Source organism: Pipistrellus kuhlii, unplaced genomic scaffold (assembly GCF_014108245.1).
Source record: "Pipistrellus kuhlii isolate mPipKuh1 unplaced genomic scaffold, mPipKuh1.p scaffold_m20_p_2, whole genome shotgun sequence".
In the NCBI taxonomy this organism is placed as follows: Eukaryota; Metazoa; Chordata; class Mammalia; order Chiroptera; family Vespertilionidae; genus Pipistrellus; species Pipistrellus kuhlii.
The window spans coordinates 154,560,225-154,573,305 of NW_023425515.1; the positions used below are offsets into that span (position 1 = coordinate 154,560,225).

Sequence of the window (13,081 nt, forward strand, 5' to 3'; positions counted from 1 at the left end):
ATAATGGCCTCCAAAGTTAGGTGTGTTCACTCAGATTATGCAAGACAATCAATTCATCCATTAGAGCTTGATTTATATATTAGTCTTTCTAGCTCATCTAAAATTTTAATCCCGGAGGCTCAAAACATGCACAGTATGTGCTCTGTCATACAGAAATATATTAAAGATTCTTTTCAGTTTTTTAACACCAAGGTCAAGTGTCAGTTGCCATTTATAATTTTATATATATACACTAGAGGCCAGGTGCACAAAATTCATGCACAGGGCAGGGGGTATTCTTCAGCCCAGCCTGCACCCTCTCCAATCCAGGACTGTTGGCTTCCAACTGCCCCCCTGCCAGCCTGTTTGCCTCTAATTGCCTTCCCCTGCAGGCCTGGTCACTCCTAACTGCCCTCCACTGCAGGACTAGTCACCCCTAACTGCCCTCCCCTGCTGGCCATCTTGTGGTGGCCATCTTGTGTCCACATGGGGGCAGCCATCTTGTGTGTTGGAGTGATGGTCAATTGAATATTACTCTTTTATTAGATAGGGTATCATTTATGTTACTGTGTGGCCCATGTGATAGCTGAGCTTTTAACACCGGATCTAACACTTTGCATTTATGACTCTATCTCTCCCCTTACTCATGATTATTTCCTCCACCTGGAATATCAATTGTTCCTATTTCTACAAACCCATTTTTTCAGAGTACTAGTATAGTTCAAATGCCATTCTCCCAATAAACTGTGTTCATCTGTCTCGAAGAAGTAACACCTCCTTCCTTAAATACACATAAGGCATTTTAGCAACACCTGAGCAATAATTCTCAATGGAGCAAGGCAAGAAAGACATCACAATTTCCTTTAGGGACCTCACTCCAAACCTGCAGACTCAGGGTATTGGTAAGGAGGAACAAATAGGGCATTTGGTATTTTGAAAAAGCTCCCCTGATGTCTCTGATAGGCCGTATGCTCTAGTTGATAACCACTGTTTCTATTGTTATTTGACCAGCAAAGTATACAATTCCATGTTTGAGAATTGTAACAGAGTTTGGTTGCCTCTGGGGAGGAGCACAGGGGGAGTGGGATGAGAGAAAAACTTAGTTCTTGTAGTTCTTCGGTAACTTTTAAATTTTGCCCATATACTAGTATTATCTGTTTTTTGTTTTGCCCATATGTTATCTATTCAAAAGCATAAAAAATGGCACAGATTTAGAAGCCAAATACTATCACTCTTCATTTATTTTCTGATTTCCCCATTTACTAGCTACATTGATCTTAGGCAAGTCACTTTATCTGCCTGACACTGTTTCCACATATTAAAAAAGGAAAGGAGCTTGGCCGGCATGGCTCAGTGGTTGCCAACCTATGAACCAGGAGGTCACGGTTCAATTCCTGGTCAGGGCACATGCAGGGTTTGTGGGCTTGTCCCCAGTAAGGGGCATGCAGGAGGCAGCCGATCAATGATCAATGATTGTCTCATCATTAATGTTTCTATCTCTCTCTCCCTCTTCCTTCCTCTCTGAAATCAATAAAAACATATTTTTAAATGAAAAGGAGTTAATAGCTACTAACCAACAGGGTAATTGTGAGAAACAAAGGAGATAATGCATTTAAAGCAAAGAACTGACCCTACTATCCAAGTGGTGATGCTCACTGCAACTCCTGGAAGGCCCAGTAATCCCACTGCCTTAAAAATTGCACTTACTGTCCAGCTGGTGTGGCTCAGTTGGTTAAACATTATCCCATGCACCAGGAGGTCACCGGATCAATTCCCAGGCAGGGCATATGCCAGGGTTTCGAGCTCGATCTCAAATAGTGGGCATGTTTCTCTCTCATCAAATGTTTGTATCTCTCTCTCCCTCTCCCTTCCTCTCTCTAAAATCAATAAAAACATTTTTAATAGTATTTACTCATATACAGTGAAAAGAAAACTCACATTTTAATGCCCTTCCTAAATCATATTCTCTTAAGTGAGAATATGATTTAGAAAGGAAATAAAGTAAAACTTGTCAGTCTGTCTTGTCAGAACCGGAGAACAGGAACTGGTATTTTTGTTTCCCACTGTGGGGATATTGCTAATGCTCACTCCGTATCACAATTGACGGCCAGCAGAAAGGTCACTGGAGTGGCTTTAATGCTTCTTCCTCACAATGCTGTGATTATCGTAACAGTAAACAGTTGCCAACAAAGCCATCCCTAAAAGTGCAAGTCTCCCCAGATGCGGGAAAACCATTCTTGTGTTATGATTAACAGCTTCCTAGAAGCAGCACCGCTAATGCTCAAGCCACTGTAAATCACTTGCACCCCCCCCCCCCCCAGCTCCACAATACATGAAGATGCTTCTTAAGCCATAATCCTTTCCAGAGTGGTGGCTATGAAGTGACCATCTACAGATAGCTAGGGCCTTAGGAGCACCAATGAGAGCCATGAAACATGATTTTCCTAACCAGGAAGTTGATGGGCAGAGGGAAAAACGGCAGCTTTGACCTCAGATCGAGACACTACCCTGCTTAAATCCTTCCATGGCTGTCAACTGACACTGATAACAGAGCCCAGGCTCACAACTACGGATCTGGAGGCCCTACAGCACCTGACTCAACCGACAACACTTGCTCCTTCCCTTAGTTTGACCCAGACACTCTGCAACAACTTCCATTCCTCCCACATGCTAGCCCCTTCCTACAGATCACCTATTTCCCAACTGCCTGTTCTCATCCTTGGTGCCTCAGCTAGAAAACCTCCTCCTGGCTCTCTCTAAAGTGCTTCGCCCCCAGGGGTGCTCTGATCACCCTGTGTGTTCCTTTGTATCACTCCTTACAACACACGGCCATCTTACGGAGTTATTTTTGGCACCTACCAAGCCCAGAATCCACGCTCTATGGGAGCATTTTTTCCATTTGGTTTCCCCCAGTTGGTAGCCATGTGGGATACAGGAGGAGTTCAGTAAGTATTTCAGGAAGGAAGGAATTAATGTATGAGTGTGCTCTAAGCTGTAACCTGCCTTTGCTATTATCTGGCTGTAAATTCGGAGCAAACTTTAGTAAAATGGGTTTTGATAAGCTAGTTTCCTTTACATATTATAAGGAGAAATAGAAGCAACTAAATTAACTAAACTAAACTTCTAATATTAGAAGGATTTTTAAAAAATGATAATTCATCAAAATAAATAATTTATGGACATTTAAAATTAAGAAATCAATATTAAAAAGTAAATATATAGGATGATGTTATGTAGAAAAAATACACAGCCTTTCTCTCATACATATATTATAGAAAAGATTGGATATATACCAACTATAAATATGTAATCATATACAGATAACTAAATATTAAAAAATAATGCAATTGTGGGTAATTTTCTCTTCCAGACCAAAAAAATTAAATAAAAAAAACACATTTTGCCACAACATTTCAATTAACAATTAAATGTTTCATATTAGCTTATAAAAATTGTTTTTAAAAAGGAGCCTTTGAAAGGTCACAGACTAAAAGTATAGGAAATGTACAACTGGGAAAAATTACCATTTATTGAACAATTCCTGTGTTGGCACTAAGCTACATTAATTGAGTCATATATTAAATATATTTATTAATCATCTATAACATAGTATTATTGTTCATACTATGTAGAAGAAATTTTAGGCTGCTATTTCACCTTCTAAAGTGTTTCCCCAAATGTCACCTTCTTAATGAGGCTTTGCCTGGCCAAACTTTCTAAAATTGCCAACCCACACTCTCCTAAATTTCTTATCCATTTTCCCTGCCTTAATATTCTGTATGGCATATATCACCCATACTATATAACTTCCTTATTTGCTATCTCCCCTCACTAAAATATAAGTTCTACAGGGTAGGGATATTTTTCTGTGGTATCCTCTTCTGAAACCCCAGTACCCAATAGAGGACCATAGAATAGATATTTAAAAATATTTGATAAATGAATAAATGAATGAATGAATGAATGAGTGAAGGAACAACTGAATGTACCGGTAGTTTCTTTACTGCAAGTCCAATGTGCTATCCATTGTGCCACAGAGCCCGCTAGTACTGGTGAATTTCTATCAGGTGGTTCATAAAGTCTGCTGAACTCAAAGCCCTTCTACACTTTTATACTAGAGTTACTGAGTACAATATATACGTACATAATATATATTGCATATATAATATATAGGTATAATACACAAAAGTTGGTCTGGGAAAATAAAATTAATGAGACTGGTGACAGAAACTAGGGACTAAAGGTGAGCGAAAACACTTTCTTTCTGGAGAAAAACAACGGCACTTTTTAAGATGTACACAAAGTATGGTTATTATCCTTTTTTTAATTTATTTATTACAGAATATGATGATACAGGGTTTTACAGCTTTGAAATGGGAGGATGAACTGCATGATGAACTGAGCCTGAGCTAAGCCACGTTCTCCACCAAGGACAACTCTTGAGCTCTAATGCTATGTGGGGAGGTAGGCTAAAAGCTAGTCAGGAAACCATGGAAAAGCAAAGCAAAGATTTCAGAGGCCCCAAATACTAAGGAGACAGAAATGGAGACCAAGTCCCAGGAGGGGGAGGGGACTGGTAAATACCCCCAGACTCACATGGAGTGCCCGGAAGACTGTGTCTTAGGAGAAAAGGCAAGCTGGACAGAGCCTGAACCTCACAATGTCAGGCATTCAATCAGATTACGAGATGAGCAACCAAACAACCATAGCCAGAGAAACCAGAAAACAATAGAAACATATCTAAAGTTGATCTGGATAACAGAATTAATTATTTAAAGTCCTTATAAACTATGATTAATATCTCCTAGAAACAGCAAAAAGATGGCATATACAGATTTTTTAAATGGAGAATTCAAACAAAAAAAATTATAATTTTAAAATAAATAAAACAAACTCGAGAATAGAAAACTATAACTAAAAGTAAGAACTCAATAGATAGGCTTTAGCAGCAGATTAGAAAGAGGGAATTTAGGTAACTGGAAGATGGTTAAATAGAAAATATCCAATATCTAAAAGTGCAGTGTAAATTAAAGTATAATGTTAGGGGGAAATACCATTGGTTTATATGAATGATACATAAGAATAACAGACTACTATGTGCTTGCAACTACTCTAGGCACATTATATTTTATCCCAATAGATCCCATGAAGCAGATACTAACTATTACTACCTCCCCTTTTATAGATAACAAAATTGTGACATACATTTTAGGTAATTTTACAAGCTAGTGAGTGGATAAGCCCAACTTTGAACTCAGGCAGTTTGGCCCCAGAATCAATGACTCAGTAAACTATACTACAGTAATTAATAACAGTTGAAAATTGGTGAGTTGTTTATATTTCTTACTCTCAATTTGAATTAAATCCTTCTCAATATATTTAGGTAGAATTAATAATTAGTGTCAACTCTAATGGAATATAAGAATGACTGTGTAGCCGGGACTGGTTTGGCTCAGTGGATAGAGCATTGGCCTGCGGATTGAAAGGTCTTGGGTTCGATTCCGGTCAAGGGCATGTACCTTGGTTGTGGGTACATCCCCAGTGGGGGGTGTGCAAGAGGCAGCTGATCGATGATTCTCTCGCATCGATGTTTCTAACTCTCTATCCCTCTCTCTTCCTCTCTGTGAAAAATCAATAAAAATATATATTTTTTAAAATGACTGTGTAAATATTTTAAAATTAACTAAAAGTTGTGTCCTGTTGCTTTCCTATTACACATCTGAAGAAAGCTTGGCCAATGGGCCCACACAGGCACAACAAGGAACTAACTCAAAATGCAGGTCATCATAGAAGAAAAGAAATACTCTCACCAGTGTCAGCCTTGAAAATTTAAACCTTAAAAATTACAGCACATTTAATATAAAATTATGGAAAAGAAGTATTCATCACAAATACTCAAAGAAATAAATGGTAGAACTATTTAAAGAAATAACTTCTTACAAAATGCACATGGGACACAGAAAATACATTTTGAATCCTGCATGTGACAGCATGAAATAAATAAGTAATAAAAGAAAGAAATCACCAAGGGTAGATGGCATACTGATAGAATTATTTCAAGCTACAGAGACTAACTCTGTCATGATCCTAAAAAGAACCTGTCAACAAATATGAAAAACAAAACAATGGCCTACAGATTGGAAATGTTTAATATGGATCCTAGTCACAAAAAAGGAGGTACAAGGAGTGCAGTCACTCTAGGACCATCACTCTGATTTCCCCTCACAAGCCCAGCAAAGGCTTTTCCTTTTTAAGGAGTGAGAAATGCCAGATGGTCATGCAGCCGTTAGAAAAGGAAGAGGCAAAACCGGTTTGGCTCAGTGGATAGAGCGTCCGTCTGTGGACTGAAAGGTCCCAGGTTCGATTCCAGTCAAGGGCATGTACATTGGTTGCCGGCACATTCCCAGTGGGGGGTGTGCAGGAGGCAGCTGGTCGATGTTTCTCTCTCATCGATGTTTCTAGCTCTTTATCCCTCACCCTTTCTCTCTGTGGAAAATCAATAAAATATATTTAAAAAAAAAAAAAAAAAAAAGAAAGAAAGAAAAGGAAAAGGCACTGGTGACCTAATTGCAAGCATTTACTGGATATTGGAGCACTCTGAAGAATTTCAGAAGATGGCTAGTCTGTGTTTCACAGACTACATAAACCCTTTGGTTGTATCAACCTTGAGAAGCAGTAGGATGCTCTGAAAGAAAGAGGTGTGCCTAGGCACTTACTGTCCTGATGTATAACCTATATTGTGGACAGATTATGGAGAGACAGAATGGTTTCCCATAGGCAAAGATGGCAGATGAGGGTGCATTTTATCTCCCCATCTGTATAATCTGTACACAGAACATAACCATACAGAAAAAGGGGCTAAACTCAGAGAAATGAGGAGTGAAAACTGGTGGAAGAAATATCAATAACTTAAGATATGCTGGTGACAACATCTGATTGGCAGAAAGAAGCAATGATTTGAAATGACGTCTGATGAGGGTGAAAGCAGAAAGTGCCAAAACAGACTGCATTTGAACATTGTGAACACAGAAAAAATACACAATTTTAACCTAGACAAGAAAGCCATTGAAATTGTTCAAGATTTTGCTTGCCTTGGTTCAACCGTCAATTCACATGAAGACTGCAACCAAGAAATCAAGAGAAAACCGAGGCTCAGCAGGGCAGCAATGGAAGAATTAGGGAAGATGTGTCCTGAGAGACCAAGGCTAAGATCATCCACAGCCTGGTGTACCTAATTACCATGTACAGATGCGAAAGTTGGACAGTAAATAAGGCGGATAGGAAAATAATTGATTCATTTGAAATACGGTGTTGGAAGAGAGTCTACAGATACTCTGAAACAGCCAGAAAGATGAAAAGTGGGCCCGATAGCTAATAATTAAGCCTAACGCATTGCTGCAGGCAAAACTGACAAAATTGAAGCCGTACTACCTCAGACACATCATAAAAAGGCAGGGTTCTTTAGGAAAGACAGGAATGCTAGGGAAAAGAGAAGGCAGCAGGAAAAGAGGAGGACCAGCTATGAGATGGACTGGCTCTATAAAAGAAGCTGAAGGCGCCAAAACCGGTTTGGCTCAGTGGATAGAGCATCGGTCTGCGGACTGAAAGGTCCCAGGTTTGATTCAGGTCAAGGGCATGTACCTTGGTTGTGGGTACATCCCTAGTAGTGGGTGTGCAAGAGGCAGCTGATCGATGACTCTCTCTCATCGATGTTTCTAACTCTCTGTCCCTCTCCCTTCCTCTCTGTAAAAAATCAATAAAATTTTTTTTTTTAAAGAAGAAGAAGCTGGAGGCATGGGTCTATAGGAACTGAGCTGGGCTGTCAAAGACAGGACATTGTGGACTTCACACACCATAGGGTCTCCAGAAATTGGAGCCAATTCGACAGCTCGTAACACACACATGTGACAGCAGAGTTTAAGCTGGGCTCAGCTCATTTACCCCAGGTGGGGTTACAGTATAATGTTTGAAACTATTCTGACAAGAAAACCTTACCTTTCTTACCATTTGTCCGAGAAAGCCACCTAGGTGGCTATTCTAAGTTTTAATTCCCTGGCTGTTGATTAGCCAGAACAGGAACTATAAAATTAATTTGTAGTGAGAGGATACTAAAAATGGTAAAAGTTACCTTCTGGCATTTTGCCATTAGAAATAAAGCTCTCACTATAAAAAATTATTTTAAGTTCAAGAAAAAACATTGCTTATACTCAGAAGATAAACCACTTTTCTGTCCTTAAACATCTGGACCTGAAGGGTTTTTTAAAGTCTATATTTGTGGTTTTGATTTTTAGAAAACCTTAAAAAGGCCTTCTTATAAAAATCTGAAAAGCTTACGCACACTTTGCACAATGTTACTCTGTGTACTACCTTTAAGGTGGGCAAAGCAGTCAAACCTGAGTTTTTGGTTTCTGGGAAGTGGTAGAAGGGACCCCATGTTCTTTCCAGGCATAGCTCATCATCACCTTTCATAAGTGAGAAATTTCCAGAAAACGTCTAAGACTCAATTCTGGAAACTAGGTTAGAGCACTAATTTAGTCTCTTTGACAAGAAGTTAGAGGAAATTCTTCCAACATCAAAAAACTGGTAACTTTAAAAAAAAAAGAAATAATGCTTACCTTTGAATATTTCTGTAACTCAGCATCATCTGCAATCTGTGTGTCCAAAGTAGCAACCTAAATTTACAAGAAAAAAATAGATTCAATATTTATAAAAGCATAACTTTACTTCTTCCTAGGTTTCCTGAAATAATAATAAATTTAAAAAATTGGTAAAATCTATGTTCCATGTGAAAGAATGCACCTGACATGCATTCTAATCTCTTTCCTATATTTCTCAACTCCATAAGTATAATACATAATGTAAATTTCAGAGAATATTTGCTTTTCTGTTGTTCTCTTTTTTTCCCTAACTCAGTGGTTGGCAAACTCATTAGTCCACAGAGCCAAATATCAACAGTACAACAATTGAAATTTCTTTTGGGAGCCAATTTTTTTAAACTTAAACTTCTTCTAACACCACTGTTTCAAAATAGACTCGCCCAGGCCGTGGTATTTTGTGGAAGAGCCACACTCAAGGGACCCAAGAGCCGCATGTGGTTCGTGAGCCATACTTTGCCGACCATGGCCCTAACTTATTTGAAAGTTGAATCAAATGGTGATGGGCAAATACCTATACTATTTTTTTTTTAAATCCACAATCCCTAAAATTTTAATATAATCCTTTATTATATTGACTCCATAAAAAATTTCATTTTTGCCCTAACTGGTTTGGCTCAGTAGATAGAGTGTTGGCCTGCAGACTCAAGGGTCCTAGGTTTGATTCCAATCAAGAGCATGTACCTTGGTTGAGGCACATACCCAGTACAAGGTGTGCAGGAGGCAGCTGATTAGTGTTTCTCTCTCATCGGTGTTTCTCTCTATCCCTCTCCCTTCCTCTCTGTAAAAAAAAAATCAATAAAATATATGTTAGCTATAAAAAAATTTCATTCTTTTGACAAAATCAGGAGTCTGGTCATTTTTACTTTTAAATTCTGGCCTTAAAACAAATTTTGCATGGTCAGTGAAGTCAGACAAGTATGGGAAAATTATGTGTCTGACTTTCCCCAACAAGATCAAACCATCTCCTTAGGAGAAATGGCTGGCAAGGACATAAATGGGAAGACCTGGACTAGTGGGAGGCTCATGGAATACCTAACACTTTTAATCCTGGCCTAAAACTGTTCAAAGCGCCAATGGTGGACACCCTCAGAAATGAATGGCTTACAAGCAAAATACTTTACTGATGATTTGCATCTGTAAGTTGTTAATAAAATAGGATGCATCTGGAGGGAGGAGATAAGCTAAACAATGATCCAACTAAAGCTTTAAAAAGTACTGCAGATAAGTAGATGCTGGAAGAAAATAAAATGAGGAACACTGGAGCACATGTATGCATGCCTTCATTCATCTTGCCTGGCTTCTTTCTGCTCTTCATTCTTCAAAACAAGATACAACTCTTAATGAATAAGCGATCACTTTAAATTTCCAACCTCAAATTCTGTCCCCCCCTTTCTAGCCCCTCTGTTGTAACCTCTCCATGTGATAAATGATATATGGAAGGGTAGTTGTAAGGAGGATAACATTTTAACAAAAAACAGTTCATCACAAAACTGGCCATTTATAAACACTGATACACCACATTACTTTGGACATCAAACCATAAAGGATAGTAGCCCAATCATTTCCTAGGTGACAGCCTACTGACAAAATAGCATTCAAAATCTATGAAGTAAAGAAGCAAGTAGTCCCTGAGGAATGATACACAAGGATAAAATTAGCAAGAAGAGAATGTATGAACTGTTTTGACTCATCTTAATGACACTGGAAAATGTCCGACTATAAGTGGCTGCCTATTCTGAACGGAGAAGAGAAATAAAAAATCTCCAACCAGCCAACAAGTACTAATGATAAACACATGTAAGAAAATGTTAATGACAATAGAAATGAAATAGAATATTTTATTACAAACGCATTTAGTGAACACGGTAGAGACTTTTCTAAGCATAGATGTCTGCTTTCATGTGGATTCAAATGGGGAAATGTAATCAATCCCTTACTCAATGAATCTAATAACAGGTGAAAGGAAGTCTAATGGACCACTGGCACTATAAACTTATACCTAACCTAAATTACCTCCTGTTCTCCCAAATACATTTGATAATCATTCTTTCATTTTTCTCATAAAACTGTAAGATTCTTTGTGAAACATAGGACTAATATCCACTTCCCTTTCAGTGTACAATAAAACAAACAGATCATAAAAGCAATCATAAAAATGCCAGCAATTTTTAAGCAGCTGAGACAGGTTATAAATTTAAAGGCAAGTCCTCTCTCTCCTAACATTTTTTCTGCGTATCGTTGACTTAAATGGTTTCAGCATGAACTGAGGGCCTGCTAATTGTAAAATTTGTGTGTAGTCCTTACTTGATCTAATAGCTTAAAATGCTAAATAATAATAATAATCAATTGATTGATTTAACAGGAAAGAAAGGCAGAAGGAAAAAATAAGTACAGGCTGGCTACTCTTTGACTATCCCATTCTTTTAAATTGTATGGTAAGGGCATGACATGAAATGAGACATGAGTGTTTTTTATTTGAAGATCTTAACATACCATGACTTCATAATCAGGGCCCAATAGGTTTTCCCATCTCGATTTCAGCTCATTTTCTGAAAAGTCAGGGACTCTTTCTGGGTTAAAAAAAAAGGGGGGGGGGTAATGTTAAAGATGTTAAAACTACTGTGAGCCAAACACACAACTTAATTCTTCAATAATAGCAGTTTCAGTAAATAAAATGGAAATAAATGAAATGAAAATGCATGAACTTAGACCTACTAAAGTAAATCAGAGGTACCCTCTAAGACTACTGTAAAATGTAAAGATAGACATGACCAAATTTTGAAGGGGCTTTTGTTGTTAAGGAATGCTGTAAAGGGAAGAAGTGATGAGTTATAAGTGAAATTTTAATTACATACAGCTTATAAATAAACATCCTGTAGCTTATAAGTCAAATGCATCTGGTTTTGCTTTATATAATATCCCAGGACAAACAAGGATTTAATTTAAAAGCAGTACCTTCCACTCACCCACAGGAAAAGTAAAAACGCATCAAGCTATCTTTCCTATCAAGTAGGCATACCAACACAATCCACTCAGACTTTTCTCTTAGGTGGATATAAAGGCGTGTCTGGTTTTAATTCAACCACTGAGTTCACGAGATTTAATATAATAGAAACTTTGCTTTTACTTTGATCTTTGTGGTTTCGTTGTATCTTTAAGATTTTCTTAGTTGACATTAATATTGCCTTTTTTACACAGGTAAGATGATGTTAAAGAGCTAAGACAGACTTTAAGTGTCCTGCCTGTCTTCCACATCAGCTTAGCCTGCAGCTTACCACACGGTTTATACTCTGAATAATGCCTACTAGTCAAAAGTCAAAGTACTAAAACCACAATTTCAAATTATATTTATAGTAGTAGCATATAATAAACAAAGCCACACCTTTTTTCTTTAGTGAAAGGCGAAAGATTTATGTGGTCTGAAGAGAAACCAGAGCATGCCACACCTTTTTTCTTTAAGTTGAAGGAAAACCCTCAGTTTTGACACAAGATCAGACAAGTCGCAGAACTCTTATCACAACTTGTGACATAACTATTTATTTAAAATCAAACAAAACTTGCAATATCAGCTCTTTCAGTCTTCAGCATGGACAGCTCATCCTGGATGCACACAATGCTTAACTACATAAAATGTAACTACATAATCCTTAACTAAAACAGACTAACCTCAGAAATCAAAGACGAAGACTAATGAACACTGAAGAATTTAAATTACTAAATTTACAAAAGAATATCCATGAAATAACTATATGTTAGTTTACATTGCATGGATAACTACCCAAAGATCCTATTAAAAACCAAATACCATTCGTGTGTGCTCTGCACCTTTGTGTCTACTTCTGTTAACATTTCTATAAGAAATTACATTAAGAGTTCTACCATCCTGCCTATTAAACTTCTTCCAGCCTGCCAGTGTGGCTCACTTGATTGAGCAATGTTCCATACACCAGGAGACTGCTGCTTCAATTCCTGGTCAAGGCATATGCTCTGGTTGTGGACTTATCCCCAGTGGGGGTCATGCAGGAGACAGACCATTAATGTTTCTATCTTTCCCTCCCTCTAAAATCAATAAAAACATATATATTTTTAAAATCTTGGATCCAAAAGAGTTACCAAAGTGTATTATACTAAGGCCACTCAACCGTTTGCTATGACGTGCGCTGACCACCAGGGGGCAGAGACTCCGACAGGTAGATTAGCTTGCTTCTGGGGTCTGGCTGGTCAGGTCTGGGCAAGATGTGGGGGGACATGCCCTGGAGCCCTCCTGTGGTCCCTGCCCAGCCCCAATCATGCATTGGTGGGGTCCTCAGCCTGGTCTGTGCCCTCTCGAAATCCAGGATCCCTCAAGGGATGTCAGAGAGCTGGTTTTGGCCCAATCCCACAGGCCACTCCCCTCAGGAGGGCACAAGGGGGAGGGGGGATCATGACTGGTGAGTGCTGCTGTG

At 38.3% G+C, this 13,081-nt stretch overlaps 1 protein-coding gene across 9 annotated transcripts in view; it reads right to left on the reverse strand.

The window, feature by feature from the left end:
• Nucleotides 1–13,081, reverse strand: part of PATJ (PATJ crumbs cell polarity complex component) — a 304,720-nt gene that overhangs the window by 242,911 nt on the left and 48,728 nt on the right. For all 9 annotated transcript variants that reach the window (XR_006742178.1, XM_036447829.2, XM_036447830.2 and 6 more), the window contains 2 exons: nt 11,130–11,206; nt 8,595–8,651 (listed from right to left, as the gene is read on the reverse strand). Coding sequence is in view for 8 of the 9 variants with exons in the window: in XM_036447829.2 (XP_036303722.1) it covers nt 8,595–8,651; nt 11,130–11,206 (134 nt within the window). In the remaining variant the exon portion in view is untranslated. The remainder of the gene's footprint in view (nt 1–8,594; nt 8,652–11,129; nt 11,207–13,081) is intronic.